Here is a 19,025-nt window from a genome sequence, read left to right on the forward strand (position 1 = left end):
GACATTGTAGCTGTCATAATGTCATACCAAAATGCATTATTCATATGTCTGTGGTGATGAACAGTGTTTACAAAGTCTATAGTAGTGTCATAGGCCTTCATATGCTCTCACCACTCACTCACTGACTCACCCAGAGCAACTTCCAGTCCTGCAGGGTCCATCCATGATAAGTGCCCTGTACAGGTGTACCATTTTTTATCTTCTGTGCCGTATTTTTACTGTATCTTTCCTATGTTTAGATATACAAATACTTACAACTGTGTTACGATTGCCAACAGTATTCAGTAACATGCTATACAGGTTTGTAGCCTGGGAGCAATAGGCTAGTCCACATAGCCTGGGTGGAAGTGTACTCTGTGATGTCTGCCCGAGGGGAAAATTGCCTTATAACACATTTCTCAGAATGTATCTTCATCATTAAGCAACACATGGCTGTATATGTATTTAAATGTAGTGAATACTTAATTACTCCATAGTCAGAGAACCTAGTTGATTAAAAGATGTGTCATTTATTTGCTCACTCAAATGACCATGGTGGGGTGACCCTGACATGTAAAATTCTTTGCTCTTCTGTGAGAATAGAAGGTGAATAAGCATGGTCTCTGCTGTCAAGGGGCTTAGAGTCTAAGTAGGAGAAACTCACAATGCTGTAAATGCAAGAGAGCTGTGCCCCAGGTGAAATGGGAGGGCAGAAGAAGGGCCAGTGACTTGACATCTAGGGGCACTTGGGGTTGGAGATGGAGGAAATCAGTAGGCTTCCTGGAGAAGGTACAAAAAAGCTGACACTCCACTGATAAGTTACCCAGGCAAAGGGAAGAGGGGGACAAAAACGGTTCTTAAGGCAGAAAGGACAATATGAGTAAAGTCAATGAGGCAAGAAACCTAATGTACAAACACTAAGGAATAGATTTAGGGAGTGGAAGGAGACCAGATTAAGGACAGAATCAGCAGATCAAAAGTCTCTTCTGTCTTGCTAAGTAGAACCATCTACTGCCGATGAGACCAAACTGAAGACTAATGATAGAATGATAATAATACCCAAAATACAGATTCTACCTCAAATTTATATGCTGTGTTATTATTATTATCACTATTTTGAAAAATGTCTTCATGAGTATTCTGATTTGACAGAGAGAACCTGGCAAGGAATAAGTAGGTTAATAATACTGTCAAAATTAGGGATGAGAAAAATACAGGTATTTTAGGAATTTGGCCAAGGCCATGTAACTTGTTGGTACCAGATCGGGGCTTGGGACATGGGTCTTTGCTGTGACGTGGGCAGTATTCTGCCTGCCTGTGTAACCGAGACACCTTTGCGCAAAGCCTTCACCATACAGTGAAATCCAGCCTAGTCATCTTCTCACCAGTGGAGTTAGTCAGATGAACTTCTGTTTGGTAGAGTACAGTAGGGCCGACCCAACTGATGGGGAAAAAAAGCTCATAATGTATCATTCATTCTCTTCATATGAGAGAAGCAGATTGAGAAATAATTTGAAATACTTAGTAATAATACATTAGTAATAATTACTTACAATTGGTAATAATAAATATTACTAATGTAAGTAATAATAAATATTACTAATGTAAGTAATAATAAGAAGAACAGGTAACAACAGTGACAAATATATTTATTTGAGGAGCCAAGCACCAAGCAGAGCACTCTGCACTTACTTCTCAAACAACCCCCTGAGGCAGGTACTACTGTTGCCCCCATTTGACAAGTGAGCAAACTGAGGTTCAGTGACTTGCTTAAGTCACGCAAGTGACAAATGGAAGCACGATTCATTCTGACATTTGTCTGACATCACAGGCCAAGCTCTTTTCAAACCGTGTGAAATTGCCTTTCTCACGTACTGCTGCTTGATTTATATAACACCTGCATTGTACCATCAATGAATAATTGATACTTAATAAACCACGTGAAGACGGCACATGAGAAGGCAGTAATGAACCAAGTAATGAATTCTACTATAGAGGCTGCTGTTCTATAGATATAGAAGCCCCATCTCATGATCTATAAGATGGTCCCACTGTTAAAAGAAAATAAATTAAATTAAAAGAAAAAAGAAAAGGAGAGAGAGAGAGAACATGCCAAACGTCTTAGACCCTAATGGAATTTAGCTGCTTTTTGTTTCGTGTGTGTGTGTGTGTGTGTGTGTGTGTGTGTGTGTGTGTGTTTCTTTTGTTTTTTACTAATTTAGCTTCAGGGGCTGGGCTGTAATGGAAATCTATTAGAAACTCTGTCCCTTGAATAAAAACCGAGTATACAAACCAAAGGAATGATAGAAAGCTGAACATACTGAAAACCTGTTAATTTTCAATAGTGTTTGAACTTCAGGTTTGGCTCCTGTTCCTAAGAACCCAGCAGAATACATGGCTGTCTTCTTGCATTTCAATGTGTTTGCAGCTATGATCACTCTCCCTGTTGTAAAGAACACACAATTAGGTATTAAGATGTGACAAGATGATAGAAACGGGAAAGTGAAGATGGCACATGGGAAGGCAGTAATGAATCGGAATGCATATTTATCATCGTCTGTCATTGTTTACAAACAATGTAATGATTCCTGATTTAGAATTAAATTCCAGGCTCCTAATTTGTGAAGTCAATCAAACAACCCCAGCAGGTGCAGATCAGCAGAAGGACTAACCGAGTAAGTGTTCTGATATACAGGACAGAGCTAGAGAGAGCAAGAGCATCTTCTGTCAAAAACCAATTGGTTTAAGATTCAAAACAATCTATATTTTCAGATGCCTTAACCATTGACACAACTGTGACATAATTGTTGTCTAATACCCAGCTTAGACAAATCCTTTTCTTTCCTGAGCCTCACTTTTCTCATTTGTAAACCAGGAATAAGGAAATTTACCTCATAGAGTCCCTGCTGTCCATGTCCACTCCTAGAAGTCATCATCAGCTCTTGCCTGAACTTGGAATAGCCTGCTAATTGGCCTCCCGGCCTCTGTTCTCTGGAGAACAGCCAGAGTAAGCTTATAATAAAGACAGATCATGTAATTCTCCTGTTAAGGTCATCCTTCTTGATGCCCTGGTCTCTCTCCAACCTCATCTTCTACCATTCCCCCCTCTCTTAGCACATTTAAGCCACATAGGTCTCCTTTCATTCCTCGCACATGCCATCTTATTCCTACCTTAGGACCTTTGCATCTCATGTTCCTTTTGCCTATAATGATTTCCAAATAGTCTTCACAGGCTGGCTTCTTTTAGATATTAGGTCTTCACTCAAAGTCAACTTCCCTGAAGATTGCATCTGACAATTCTATCTATTGATTGCAACTCTCTCACCCCAAGTCACTTTATCATATCATCATGTTTTATTCTCTTCACAACCATCATCACTACCTAAAATTTTATTATCTTTTACTTGTTTATTGTTTGTTCTTTTTTACTGGAATGTGAAATCTCTGTGGCCAGCCGTGTTCGCATTGTCTAGAGAATATCAAGTAGAAGGCAATCAGATATCATTTGAGTGCTGAGTGAATAAACGCAAGGATCAAATAAGGTATAATGAATGGAAATGGTTTTATAATCTATTAAGTATTATACAAATACTGGGTTTCACAATGCCTTCTCACTTGCTAAGTTATGGCTCTTCTTAAATCTTTGTCAAAGTAAAATGAGTGCAATTTTCAGCCAGAAACTCTTTCAAATGGGAACTTGCTTTCCAGAAACTTATAATTCAATGAAAGACAAAACTAGCACAAAGAGTAAAATAGAATTTCTTATAAAAAATTTAAGATATCCTGTTTCATTTTGCTAAGGTTAGTTTTCTGTTTTGCACCACGCCACTCTATACAACTGTATGAATGTATGTGTGTCACATAGAATTATTGAAAAAAAGAGATTTTTATAGAATTAGAGGAAACATATGGGAAAAGGGAGATTTGAAATAGTGATCATGAAAAAAGAGATCAGGATTTATCAATTGATATTCCATAGGCCCATAAGAATTCCTAAATTGATCTCATTTCCTTCAATCTCACCTCTCCCCCAGCCTCTTCCTCTTCCTGATACCTTTTCACCTACCTATTAGCCAATTGGATGTCTTCTTTGGAAAATATATATTCCGTTCCTCTGCCCATTTTAAAATCAGATTTTTTTCTCTTGAGTTATGTGAGTTCTTTATATATTTTTAATATTAACCCATTATCAAATATATGGTTTGCAAATGTTTTCTTTCATTCTGTAGGTTGCCTTTTCATTTTGTTGTTTCTTTTGCTGTACAAAAGCATTTTAGTTTCATGTAGTCCCACTTAATTGAGTTTTGTTTTTGTTGTATGTGCTTTTGGTGTCATATCTAAAAATCTTTGCTAAGACCAATCATCAAGGAGCTTTTCCCTATGTTTTCTTCTAGGAGTTTTACAGTTTTACGTAACAAAAGTATTTTATTCAAGACTTTAATCCATTTTGAATTAATACAATCTCCATCAAAATTCTAATGGCATTTTTCACTGAAATAGGAAAAAAAAAATCCTAAAATTTGTATGGAACTACAAAAGACCCCAAATAGCCAAAGCAGTACTGAGAAAGAACAAAGCTGGAGATGTATTTTCTGATTTCAAACTATATTACAAAGTAATAGTAATCAAAACAGTATGGTCCTGGCATAAAAATAGACACACAGACTAATGAAACAGAATCAAGAGCCCAGAAATAAACCCTCGCATATACTGCCAACTAATATTTGACAAGGGAGCCAAGACTACTCAATGAAGAAAAGATAGTCTCTTCAATAAATAGTGTTGGGAAAACTGGATAAACACACGCAGAAGAATGAAATTGGACTCTTATCTTACACCACTCTTTTGGTTCTCTTTTATAAAAGCTCTTTCCTATCTATTTTTCAAATGTTAACAATTGAGAGTGTGTCTAATTATCAATGCAGAAAGAAGAATGTATTTAATAACATGAGACCAAGCAATGTACAACGCACATCTCTCTCAGTCTAACTTCCTCATGGTTATCACAGGGATCATACTATTTATTTTCCATTCCCTCTGGTCTGGAAATCTTTAGTGCTAATTTATGTTGGTAGCACCCCTTTGCTTTTATTGCTTATTAGATACATTTGTCAACCCCCTTGAACAACTGTTTTAAGTGAATTAACCATGGAGGTGTAAAGGTGGGCTCCACGATTGAAGCATCTCTCCCTTTAAGAGAAGGGTGAGTTGGGCAATCTTATGAGGTTGGGCATTTGTGTTCAGTTAATGTGATTTAACAAAAGAAGGAAAATCATATATAAAGGAACAGTGAACTATTATCGCAGTGTACAATTTGTCTCCTCTTTCAGCAATTCTTGTAGCTCTTAAAGTCACTGCAGGTCAAGAATGGCCATACTTGCTCTAGAGCCAGGAGGAAGATTTATATATTAATAGATTTGTTCATCAGTGGTGTTTTACTGTATGTTATCAATCTATGCAATTGGGATTGATTTTTTGGTAGACAGTGCATGATGAGAGTCAAAAGTAGAGACAGCGAAGCAATATGAAGGCAGGTTTTAGGGCATTTGTCTATCGAAAGGAAAGCAGAAGAAACAAGATATTACCTATATAGTTACCTTTATTGAAATCACCTTTTAAATATTTCACATATTGTGATTAATATTAATGTTGCCATTTGGGTATCAAAAGTAATTGGTTCTCTTTTAAAAAGCCATTATTAGTGGGCACTGGATATATTCTAGGCACTGTGATCATGCTATGGACAAGTATTTAATTCTCACCCTCCTACCGGAGAAGTATTGTTATTTCCAACATTTTCAGATGAAGAAAATGAAAGTCACCAGCAGTGCTGAGTCCCATTCCCATTTCTTTGACTCTAAATCCCAGGTTTTGCCTGGCTCATTATGAAATTCCTGGGGTCAGACCACCCAAGTCTGCGTGATCGCTAGTCTCTTAAAGACTTCGGGTTAGTTGCTTAGCCTTTCTGCTCCTTAGTTGGCTCCTCTGTAAAATGTGAATAACAATAGAGCCACTTTATAGGGATGTTGTAAATCTCAAATGAAATTTTGCAAGGCAAATGCTGAACAACACCGGGCATAAGTAAACACTCAATTTAATGTTGCCTATTATTATTGCATGATCTCAGTATAGGCTGTGGGCATGTGGAGAAAATCCTCAGTTAGAGCCTCCTTTGTCCTATTTCAAAATCCTAATTAAAAGAATAGTGATTAGTCAGTGGACTAATCAATCCCACTTGCAGAGATACATGTTTAGACAGAGTTGCTAAATACTGTAGATCTTTCTAGTCTGTTATCATCTGAAGATAACCTGGTGAAAATGAGGCATTATGTCCCCCCCATGGCTAGGTATGGCCAAAGTGAAGAGGACGAAATAAAAAAAGGAATCAAGATGGGCCAAGGAACTTCCCTATGCAATAGGCAAGTGAGAACTTTTGGGCAGGAGTAATCAAGTATGACCTTAACTGAAGAATGCTGAGACTAAGAGAAGGAAATAAAATAAAGAGGAAGAAAGCAAGTAAAAGGCAAAAAGGAAAATGAAATAAATGTGTCATCAAGGAGCACTTAAAAGAGCAAGGCAGTAGACTAGGAAGTCAAAATTCACAATTTCTTGCCTCGTACAAACCATTGCATTCCTCTGTTTAGAGAGAAACTCCATAGGTGAAAAACCTGAGCTAGGAAGTTTTAAGCATCACCAAAATTGGAAAATGATGTGAATAGAGATGAGGTATTGAATGGTTAGGAAAGTTAATTTTTACTTAAGTTGTATAATGCCTTAGAGGTTGTTTTATATGTATCAGTAAATAATTATGACTGAGGATCAATGAAAAATAAATGTTTACATACATACATAAGCAATTATTCAATTCTGGATAGGCCTATGGATTTTGCCATTATCTACAGGTCAGCATGTTTTTGTCACATGCATATTAAATGTCTAGTGATGTTCCTAAATATTTTTCATTCCAATGACCTTTACATGTCAGATTTTTCAATCTTTTCTTTTCCCCCAGTACAAGGTTCACTGTCTCTCACACACTCTAAACCAAAAATTATTTTCTGTATACATCATTTGTTTTTTTTCTCCCATTCATTTATCATGCAGATATTTCCTGAGCATCTACTATGTGCCCTGGAACCTTGGCCTGTATGCTCCCTGGAGTGTGCATTAGAATTCAGAAGGGGACAAACATAGGCCTTATGGTCTGATGTGGGAAACAGACACTAAACAAATAAACCTAGAAACATCCATAATTGCTCATGGTGATGGTGTGAAAGAAACGGGCTAGAGATTGAGACTGGCTAAGCTGGGTTGGGGGATAGCTAGGTTAGGCCAATCTGAGAAATTGATGTTTAAACCAAGCTCTTGAAAACCAAAAAAAAAAAAAAAAAAAAAGCTAAACAGATGAAAATCTGAAGAATAAATGTTCCTGGCAGAGGGACAAACAAATGCAAAACCCTATGGTATGTATAAGAAAGGGTAGCAAGGCATGAACTTAGGTGATGGCTTTATTTTCATTTCCTGACTCCTCATTCAGGCACCTGTTCCAGCAGATCAAGAGCTGTGTTTTTCTTTTGCATCTCGGGCAGGGTGAGTGCGCTGTTATTAAGCCGTCGCCTCTTAGCTCCAATCTACTGTGCTGTATGACACTGGGACTGGGATTCAGCTGACCACACTTCCTGTTTGCCCAGCTGGCTTCCTGCTAGATTCTCTCCATCGGGGATGCTGCAGTAAGACTGAGACGTGAGGCCAGGAGGACTCCTTGTCTGCTCATGCTCATCAGCCACAGCCCATCTTTTATTTGCCCCAGAAGCAGCTGGTCCCAGTTCCCATTTTTTTCTTTTCTGTAATTCCCAGAGTCAGGCCACTTCAGAGATACAGGCACCTGTAGGCGGCATGCCCTCCTCAGATGCCTGGGTCCCACCTCCACAGGGTAACTCTTGCAAGCTTCTGGGTTCTAATAACTCATCCTCTTTTATTTGTCTCCCCAGCCCTTAAGGTGGTAACTGCCTCCTGCTGTCACTATTTTCATCTCTTCAGTGTCACCTTCTTTTGCATTTTCACTCCTCCAATATCTGTTTAACCAATTCCTTACATTAAATTCTCCCTGGTAAGATAACAGGCGGAGTATCTGTTTTCCTGACTGGTCCTGACCGATGCATAGATGGTTCAACTGTCTGTCCTTGCCCAAACTTGCCCCCTCTTAATGAGGAGCCCCAGCTGGGCTCGTCCAAGGCCAAATGTACACGAGGGAAAAAAGTCAACCACAAACAAGAAATGATGATTGTCAAGCTTGAAGATGCATTTTTCTCAGAAGCTTGCACAGCCTGCCTATTCCCAATCTCCACTATGCAATATCTTTTCCAAGGTTAGCAGAATTATAAAAACATCAATTTGGCCGTTATTGACTTTTCGGCCAGGATACTAAGAATGTCTTTCAGCAGTCCCGATAAATTAAATCTGGCCACCTAGCTCACAGACGGGCAGGCTCCTGCATCACTGATGGAGAAGACAGTGGAAAGCATTTTTCCCAGCTGTCGCTGTAAATGGCGTGCGTTGCGCTCACAACCATTAGCAGGTGGAGAATTTGAAGTGTGGGTAGATTGCAGAGCTGCCTCTTTTAAAAATGCATAAGCACTTCGTGAGTTTGCTAAGTTGTGTTTTCTTCAGCTCCATTTGAATCTTTCCTAGGGGGAAACATTATGTAGTCTTCCTCTTTTTTCTTTATCAATAAGGACTCCCACAGGGCAACAGCGGAAGGAAACGAAGTCCAGTCAAATGGTTTGCTCTATTGGCCCTCAGTTTCCAGGTTGTAAAATATTGGAAAATTCGAGCTGTAAGGACTTAGGGCAATTGAGTTTCCTGTCCTTCCCCCAAATTCCTCCCAGCTCTGGGTTTAAATTTAGTTGATGGGCCTTCAAGTAAATTTTTACCCTAGATAACTCATCCATTTGTGAAAGTCTAAGCCCTGCACTAAAAAGGGACCTTCCTTCCAAAACTATCCTCTGGTCACACACTCTGTGTCAGACACTGTACCCACACCAAAGTCAGACATTACTAAATCTTCAACATACATTTTCCTGATGAGTCCAGTTATAGCATCAGTGTGCTTCTTGACATGATGCTCCAACCAGACCTAAGAATTGGTTGTGGAAACATAATAATCATATCTGACAGGCTCTCGATTTGTTTTATGTAGATCAGTATCTGGCTTATACTTGAATGAATAGGTACGAATGAATGGAATGCTTATTGGGTGCCATAAACCATGAAACACCTTTACATTATCTCATTTAATTTTCTTAAAACCTCCATGAAGAAGATACTAACTTTATTTTTCAGATGAGGAAACCAAGGCACAGGGAGGTGAAGTAATTTATTCAAGCTGACAAATTGTGGATCCTGACTCTGAAATCTGTCTTGCTATGTTATCAACTTGATACAATTTAGCAGATGTGTTTGGCTCATTCATTCATTCATTCATTCATTTATCCAACATTTATCAAACTTCTATTATGTGCCAGATACTAAAAATGGTATAATAACCCACAAATTCAGCAGTGGATATTTTAAAGTAAGGCAGAGCTGGTAGGCCCTTTGACCAGCAATTATTTAATAAGCCCCAAAAAGGCAATAGATTTTTGCTTTTTTAATATCAGTAAATCAGACTTTTCTTGGAATGAAATGGTTTTCTCCCCACATCTGGCTAATCAGTTGTATCCTATTTTCTCCTCAAATGGAGAGAATTATTATAGGCAGTATTGAAACTTCAGCAAATTGGGAGCAAAAATATGTTACAATTTGAAGTACCAAGGTATTTCTGAGATTGTTATTTGCTATAATTGGGAAGGATTCTCGGATGCCTTAGGGTTACCTTTCACGGATTCTTTCACACTTTCCAGGACTGGGGAGCACATGTCAGTGGGACTGCAAGGGCGAGAGCATCCACATGTTACTCCTTTGCTCTGGTTGAAAACCCCTGCTTGTGGTTGAGTTCTTAGGAAGGGGGTAGTCAGACAGATAGTGCTTCCAGGAAAGACATGGGTGGCTATCTTCTCACATCTGATTGTCTTTCACATTTCACTATAACTCTTCACACAGCACCTCCAGCTAGACTATCTTAATCCCGTCTTTCTCCTTGATTTCAATATAATATATAGGCTTCAGAAGCCACCTTATGAATTATCTTGCCAAAATGGTAAAACATTCAAATGTTCTCATAAAATATTGAAGCATGTGGTAGTATGACAGTCTCCACTAAAATGAAGTCGTTCGATTTCCCTTTAATAGTGTTAGCGCCTAGAACAAGTGGAAAGTGATGTTTCCATTTGTCTGGAAGATGGAGGAGCTGACATTTAAATCCACGATCGTCCCAGCCTCCAAGGTTGGAAGTAGCCAAACCCGCGTCAGGGTCTCGGCTTGGACACGTAGTGGAGGGCTGCGTGCCAGTTTCCACGTCAGCACGCATGGCTCCCCCACCCGATGGTGTTTGTATTGTTAAATGGCTTTTAGAAAAGCTTCAGATTTCCCTCCAAATCCAGTGACTGTTGTAACTTTACCTTTTCTCCTGGGCAGAAAAACACAGGCTTGCATTTCTGTTGGTTCAACAGGGTTTAGGAACAAAATATTTTGTTTCCTTGGTTTAAGGTAATAGGCAGGCATATCCCAGCATTTTTTTCTTCTCCTTCTGTTTTCTCTCATGCCTCTGTTCTGCCTCTTCTTCTTTTTTTTTTCCCCCAAAGGTTAAGTTCAATATTTGAACTTTTCTCAAAAAGGATCCAACTAGATCAACTCTGGATAGGTATAATTACTTTTTCTTGACTTGTTCATTTTTCCATCAAGTCATATGGGTATGGGAACAGGCAGGTTTGGTGAGGCAGAGGCAGAGGCAGACTCTCCCTCTGAAGGAGAGGAACAGTCTCCTCAAAATCAGGCTGGCCGACAGCAGTCACCTTCTATTGTGGTTATTTTCAGTTGCCATCTGGTTCACGTTGAGCGGTCTGTTGCACGGAAGATATTTATTTGTGATAGCTTGGGGTAACTAGGACATGAGTGCCATGGTGATTCCTTTTGGATCGTTACATTGCATTTAATGGGTATATAAATACAGTGATTATTCAGTCACATTTTTAAAAGTGGTTTGAAAGAGTTAGAGATAGTCTTGGAGTTCCGATTTACAGGGACTTCTTTGTTTTACTCCCTCTGGAAAACTATATCAAGATAAGTTGCTATAAATAGTTAAATCATTTAGATATGTAGAGCACAGGCATTGTACCAGAAGACAGGGCATAACTTTCCTTATAGTTTCCATTCTAGATTTCCTCTACTTTGACCGTATTTGAAATGGCAATAAAGTGGGATCTTATTATAAAGTGGCTCATTATTTCTGATAATAAGTTATAGTGCACATAAAAACTAGGTCTCCTATAAAATATATAGATACTACATCATCCTGGTCCCCAGTATTAGTATCATAAAGGGATTTTGTTTCCCTTTATTTTTTATGGCTTAAGTGCAATGAACTATATGAAGTGTCCAGTGCATAATGTATGATCAGCAAATAATAGTATTGGGTTCATGACTCCAAGACTGTGGCTGTTTGGAAGGCTGGAAGCAGGGAATGATATTTAGGAAACTGCTTTGTGCCATCATTGTTAATTTCCTAGTTCAGGGAGCCAACAACTGTGTATCTGAAAAAAATAGCTCTGCCTTCGAATAGCAAAATTCAGTGCTGCAAATCAAGACTCAGGGGAATAGGAAGAGAAGGACTCACGCTGGTTTAAATGTAACTTAGTGGATCATGTAACTAAAAAGTCCACTGACAGGACTAGCTTCAGATATGGCTGGATCCAGGTATTTAAAAGTCATTATAGGGGTACAGTCTTTTATTGAATTTCTACATTGTTCTCTGAGCAACTTGCTGGGATTACAATAATGGACACTTTACTGTGCCCATTTTAGGGAGCTTGTGATATAGGAGCTGAGATGCAGAAGATAAAAAAGAATTAGAATGTGACATGTGCAATAGCAGAGACACAAAATAAAAAAAAATATGATTCAGAGAGAAAAAACTGACAACTATTTTTGAGGAGAGGTGAATAAAACTTCAGAGTGAAGTTAAACCTTGTACAGTGTTTGAAAAGAGAAGAAGGAATTTTACAGACAGACAAATTGAAGAAAAATGGTTAGTTGCCTTGGGTACAGTATTTGGGAGATCTATATTCAAATCCTAGCTCTGCCACTTATAGTTTGTGCAAACTATGGCAAGTTGGCTTAAACATTCATGGTCTTAGTTTGCTTGTATGGAGCTACCGACTCCATAGAATGATCATGAGAATCTGACGAGTTGATGGGTGCACAGAGCTTAATGTGGCAGCTGGCACAGAGTGAACCCTTCCTGATAGCTATTGTTCCACTCTTACAGACCCCTTATTGTGCCTGACTACTGTCATGAAGAGCTTTGAATTAGGGTTTCACATTAGCCACAGCAAAACTGGCTAGCATTTATTGAGTGCTTACTGTGTACCACATATGGTGCTTAGAACTTCACTTGACTCATCTAAGTCCTCCCTGGACTTACAATTCCAAGTAGTATGAAAATTATTATCCTCATCTCAGAGATGAGGAAGCTAAAGGTCTGTGAATTTAAGGGGTCTGCTAACATAACAAGGTTAGTAAACAGTTCAGCTAAGTATCCTGACCCAGGGCTGTCAGACTCCGCTGGCTGTGAGCTTAAGCATTATATTGTATTTTTTCTTACACAAACCATTATTAACCTCCTCCCCTCAATGGACATGGCTTCCGTTGCAGCCACTTCTTGTAAAGATATGGTTGTGGGTGCTTGCGTGTGTGTGTTCAGGTGCTATCCTGCTACTCCAGCTGAGCTGCCTGGCATTAATTGCTCGGGTCCTGTGCTTCCTTGCAGGTGAGCCTTCCCGATGGTCACCCTCACATTGTGATTGCTGCTGCAAGAATGGCAAGGGTGACAAAGAAGGGGAAAGCGGTACGTCTTGCAACGACCTCTCCACCTCCAGCTGTGACAGCCAGTCTGAGGCCAGCTCCCCCCAGGAGACGGTCATCTGTGGGCCCGTGACACGCCAGACCAACATCCAGACTCTGGACCGTCCCATCAAGAAGGGCCCTGTGCAGCAGATCCAACAGTCTGAGATGCGGCGGAAAAGCGATCTGCTCCGGACCCTGACGTCGGGCTCCAGGGAGTCGAACATGAGCAGCAAAAAAAAAGCTGTTAAGGAAAAGCTCTCCATTGAGGAAGAGCTGGAAAAATGCATCCAGGATTTCCTCAAGATCAAAATTCCAGATCGGTTCCCTGAGAGAAAACATCCTTGGCAATCTGAACTCTTACGGAAGTATCGCCTATAGGGGAGGGCTGGGGGGTGGGAGAGGAAACCAATGTGTAAGCATTTTGAAATCAACCTCCTAAAAGAAATTCATATTTGAAAAGAAAATCAACAACTAACAATACACATTTGTTAGAACACAATGCCCATGGATATACTACTGCCTATTTACCTAATTTACCTTAACGCATAAATCCACAGGGTAGATTTCTTCTCAGATGTGGAAGTATAAGAAAATCTTTTTTGGGTTATTTGTTTGTTTGTTATCTCGGTCCCACATACTGAATATCCTATATATAATGAGAGCCAGCTACATAAGTGTAGCTGAGAGGCCTTGGGATTCATTTATCCCAAACTGGTTTTTTTCTCATCTCTACCTCCCTCCTTTGAAGGAGAATATGGTAGAAAGAGATGTGGCCTAATGGCATATGTTTGATTTTTTAATTTTCCTTTTCTCTTTGTTTATGGGGTAAGGGGAAACTGGCAGGTTTATATGACTTTTCACTCAAATATATTGTGTGCCACTTTATATTGATTCCGTGCGCGTGAGGATTTGTGCAACACAAGCACAACAAAGTCTGTATATACACACAGCACACATGACCCCAGGGCCTGGAGTGCTGTGGGGTGTGCCCGGCCCCAGCGGCTCTCTCCCAGGGCACTTCAGACAGATGAGCCTCTGCTCTTTTCTTAAAACCCTTTTGGGAAGATTTCCCAGCCTCTCTTGGCAACACTTTCTAACATCGAATAACCCTCATCACCAACAAATAGTCTTCCTTATTTTGAAATGAACACCCTCAGGCTCCATTTCACTGCTGATGCTCTTTCTCTGCGCTCAGAGAGGGTGAGAAGAGCTAATCAGTTTTGGTATAAAACGAACATGCAGATGCACAAAAATCACTACTAAATGGCCCCACACTCAGCCTTCTCTACCCGGAGCTGAGCAGTCCTTCTTTCAATGTTTTCAGAGATCTTACTGCCCATGTTTTAATGGTGTGGCCTTTCCACATAATCCACCTTAAGTTCTCTCTGCATTCTCACATAGTTGTGGAAGTAAGAACACCACACAGTTCACACTTGAATCAGGGTCCAGCCTTTTCTTTAAGAAGGAATTGTATTCTACACACCTAATAATTTCTCATAACTTTTTAAACCTACAGTGCTACACTGCTACTTTCTTGTAGCCAACTACATACAAGTCTGAATCAAGTCTGTTTGCCTTTGGGATTCTGGGATTTGACTGTGTCCATACGAGGATTAGCTGTCATTTCTCTCACGTCTGTGAACAACCCAACTAGATAACTGAAGCTCCAAAATTAAGGTTTTGGCTTTCTAAATTCTCTTTCTCGATTATATCTTCGACCTGTATAGACACAGCCAAAAATAAACTTAATAGCCATCCAGCCACGTGACTCTGTATTCTATTAACATACCAATAGTTCTTTTCTAGAACTTGTGGTAAATGAAGATTAAGAGACCAGGTTTTATTTTTAGCATTCCTTATGCATTTTAGTGGGAACTGAAAAATAATTTGTCAATCATTAATTGTGTGCCAAGCGCTCCTAATTTTTATCGTGCGTGTGTTCGTATATGTATCACAGGTAATAAAGGCAACTGGATTATGTCTGTAGGAGGGAAAAATAATGACCAATTGCTTTTTGAAATTTTTCATTGATGCACATTTATTATGTAAGAGATTCTGTCTTGATTCCTGCTATTAGTGCCCATTAGTATATGGATATCTTTCTGAACTTTTGTAATTCTTGCCTTTACACCTGTGTGACAGACTCAGCCAATGTCTTCTTGTGATGATTTGAATGGAGTTTAAAGGTTTACTTAAGTGAAAAAGAAAGTTTATTTGGGGAGTTATCAAGAGAAGTATCATTTATAAATTTAAGTGGTGGTCTTTTATGTGTTAATATATTAGCAGACATTTGATCTTAACTACAACATAGCTTTGTAAAGCCTACCAATATGTCTTCATTATTTTTAATGTTTTTAACATCACATCAAAATACCATTCTCCTAACAATGGAAGATTTTGCAAAGAGTCACAGAACCTAATAGGTCAAAAAGAAGTTGAATTTGGTGAAAATATCCCCAAGCTCACTTTGGTCAAATGATTCTCGTGACCCTACTGGAAGTGCTGTCAAAGAGCTGGGGTTTAAATAAAATGGCCAAAGTCCCAACTTCCTTTAATTTCAGATCTGGCTTTGATGGTATCAAGGTAGAGACACACTAGTAAGAATTAGAGAACTGGTACGATGGCAGTCAACCCACTACTTTACATACTTTAAGTAGGAAATTAACCGCTTCAAAGAAAATGTTCATGGCATTATTTCTCTGTCCTTTGACCTGTCGTGGATTTCTTTTCTGCTTAGGCACTCTTTTATAGCCCCAGTGACAAAACTAGGGGTAGGACATCTGTTTAACAACAAAGTTTTTTTCACCTGGGCCAGCGCTAGACTGATACCCACCCCAAACAGTCCAAATAGCTAAGATGATAACATGGTGTGTGATAGCTTGGCTATTGGTATAGAGATAAATATAGTCCTGGTCAGTAAAGAACTCTAAGGAGGCACCAAGTACATGGAAATCTTCTGTCCTAGTTTGAGTGGCATTAGCAAGTGACATCTTGAGGCCTGTGACATTGGAAATGAGTTCTGGGTAAGTGAGTTATAAGATTAAATGCTCTGGTGGCCCTGGTAGTCAGTTTGATTCAGACTTGTTTTCCTAAACTTAAAATCGTTTTAAGAACTTTTAGTTCGATTCCGGACAGAACAATATATGTGGCTCGCTTCTTAAATATCGGTTATGACAAGGGCCCTAAGTTGCTGATGTGAAAAAAACGAATAGCATCCTATGGGTCAAATGAATGAGGAATCATACGTGTGGAGTCCCAACGTAGGTTGCCTCCTGGGAAATCCTGCAGTGCTAAAATCCAGTGAGCTTAGGAAGGTCATTCCCTACAGGTATGTGGCTCTCCTGAAGCAAGAAACATATTTATATAGTCCTCCTACCCAGTATCAAAAAGGGAGTGATCTGCATTTATCAGGAAAAGGGGAAGACAGGAAAATAAAACTGCTAGATCATTGTGGTAGGGTGCTATTCCTCCCCCACTAAGAAAAAATTACACTGAGATGTGGCCATAAAACAAGAAAGTGAAGAAGTTTCCAAGATATACAGAGATGTTGTCTTTTGTACTCGTAGGCACAGTTATCTTACTGGAAATGCATGCATGGTGAGTTAAAATAAAAGGGGAACAATGCGCAAATCATAAATGTTCCCTTTGCTCTTTATTCCTCCATAGTTCTGTCTATCCCCAATTGATCATTTGGGGCGGATACACTTATGAAAGGAGAGTCAACGTGGAGTTTTTCACTGTTCAGTTGGCCTTGTTTGATTCAGAGGCATTTTATCTGTAGGCGCAGATGTTGTTCATTCTGGGCCCTCTTAGTTGCCACTGCTTGCACTTCTGGATTGCTTTTGCTTTTCTTGGTTTTAGACTCCTCTCTGATTATCCTTTGTCTGTGCCAAGCAAAACATTCTACAGTGAGAAATTAAAGGCAAATATGGTGTTTTGCAAAATCGCTTGATGCCATCTCCCATAATGGGAGGCAAAGTTTGATTCTTATACTTTTTCCTTTGCTTCAGTTTCAACCTTCCAACTCTGTAGTTACCATAGTGGATTAGCCCAGAGCGCTTGAGCGCTGGTATTTCTGCCATGTCCTGCAAGATATCATGTCGTGGAATTTGATTAACCTTGGTCTCCTAGGTGATCTTTACTAGAATTAATGAGACACTTTCTGTGAACTTTTAGGAGGAATTTTTTGTCACCTTCACCTGACATAGCAGTTTTCAAAGGAAAAAATGAAGGCAGTTACCCACCCCCACCCCGCCCCCAGTGACTCTGAGACAGATAAATATTTTTGCCAATTTGTATGCGAGATTATAGGTTTAGCATGGATCATTTCTCTTTAATGTCTTGATATTGTTAGTATCTTGCAATCTTGATGGCTCGCTGTTTCAATTTATTTATTTTCTTTTATATTGTCAAAATAACACACTAGAGAAAGAATCAGAATAACTGTTCTGTGTTCTGAGTTAAAATGGAGTTAGATGTCATTTGTATAGGACTGAACAATGATTAATATCTGCAGAGAAATTAGACCAAATGAAACCTGCTGGAATGAGTTTGATTTATATTGCTTTCATCATTCTGGTTTTAGATGAAATAGTTATTGCTCTCCACACCGCTAAAAGAAGAGTCTTAAACTTTAATAATCACAGCATTGTGATGCAACCAGAGCTTATTTGTTTTAAGGGCAGGTTTTTCTCATTTTGCCATATACAGTGGAATGGAGATTCTTTTTCCAGTGACCTCCATTGCAAACTTTTTAGCAGTGTTTTTTAATACTCCGCATGCACAAGAATCATTTGTAGCACTTTTAAAAGTGCAGATTCCTTCACCCTTACCTCAGAATGTCAGATTCAGAAACTTAAATTTGGGCTAAGTAATCTTTATTTGGGGCTAGCATCTTTAATGATTTGGATGGGATGGTCTGTAGACCTTACTTTGAGAAACTCTCGTGTTTAGGGATAATGCAACATTTCTCTCACTTCCTAGTGGCACTTCCTCTCATTTTTTTCTACTACAGATAAGTCAAAGCATGCATTATTCCTTAAGAGGAAAGTCCCAAAGAAGACCATCCCAGGACTAGGGGGTAGATTTCCTTTTCCCTTTCATCTGTCTGTCAACCATAACCTCTTCTCCATTTTGCATGTGCTTGTGCCTTTTATTTACTTTTTACCAAACCTAAAGCCTGCATTAATATAGTTTTATCCCTGGGTAGATGGGAGCACATCTCTGAGTGAGTTATATCCTAATGATGCCCAACAGGGAATAAAAATAATGTCCTTGCTCAAGAACAGTTGTTTGTCTCCAGACCCTTATGCAGTTAGATTTAGAGGGACTTAAGAGTGATCTCTAATTTAATGATGTGTAAGACCCCAAAGGTGGGTTCATTAGCTGCACATACAAACATCATCAAAATGAATATGGAATGATCAGTGAATTTAGCTGTATTTCACCAATAAAATCCTGAGTCATTGAACTGCTAAGTTCCTCCAATTTGACATCAGGACTATGAAGCTCTCGGAGAGCTGGAGTTCCTGAACCCCAGCATTAACTAAAAACTTCAATCAAAACCTATGAGGGAGAATAAATACAAATAAAAGACATGAGGAGTGAGTTCAAAATAGTGATCATTCCATGTGTAATAACACAAAGTTCTGTATTTTTCTAGTTACTCTGACCATGAGAGATGACTGCATGATGCAAACTCAGATAGAAAAATTTTGGAAGGTTTCATTGATCCAGTTGATCCATAAAGCAGAATAATTGGAAAGGTATCAACTCCCCACATGCTGCAAGAAATAGAGAACTGATGGCTTAAATTCATGCTTGTCATGATTATCGGTGAATATTTAAGTTAGACTGCTGCCAGGATAGAGAATGGTTCATGAAACTAATGAACTTGAGCTGCTAATTATGACTGTTTGGCTAAGATTTTTAAAAATGTTAAATTTGATTCTGCTGGCCTTCCCTCCTCTACTTTCCAAGCGGAATTTCTTTACTGCCCCAGCTTCCTAATCTTTAAAAAATATTCCTCTTATTTGTGAACAAAT

At 39.1% G+C, this 19,025-nt stretch overlaps 1 protein-coding gene across 4 annotated transcripts in view; it reads left to right on the top strand.

Annotated features, from left to right (window-relative positions):
* Positions 1-15,329, top strand: part of KCTD16 (potassium channel tetramerization domain containing 16) — a 241,450-nt gene extending 226,121 nt beyond the window's left edge. For all 4 annotated transcript variants that reach the window (XM_023534895.1, XM_023534896.1, XM_023534897.1 and 1 more), the window contains exon 4: positions 12,905-15,329. In XM_023534895.1, the coding sequence (XP_023390663.1) occupies positions 12,905-13,359 (455 nt within the window). In that variant the 3' untranslated portion in view covers positions 13,360-15,329. The remainder of the gene's footprint in view (positions 1-12,904) is intronic.
* Positions 15,330-19,025: the final 3,696 nt, after the last annotated feature.

The sequence above is a fragment of the Pteropus vampyrus genome, unplaced genomic scaffold (genome assembly GCF_000151845.1).
Source record: "Pteropus vampyrus isolate Shadow unplaced genomic scaffold, Pvam_2.0 Scaffold134, whole genome shotgun sequence".
Taxonomy (NCBI): Eukaryota; Metazoa; Chordata; class Mammalia; order Chiroptera; family Pteropodidae; genus Pteropus; species Pteropus vampyrus.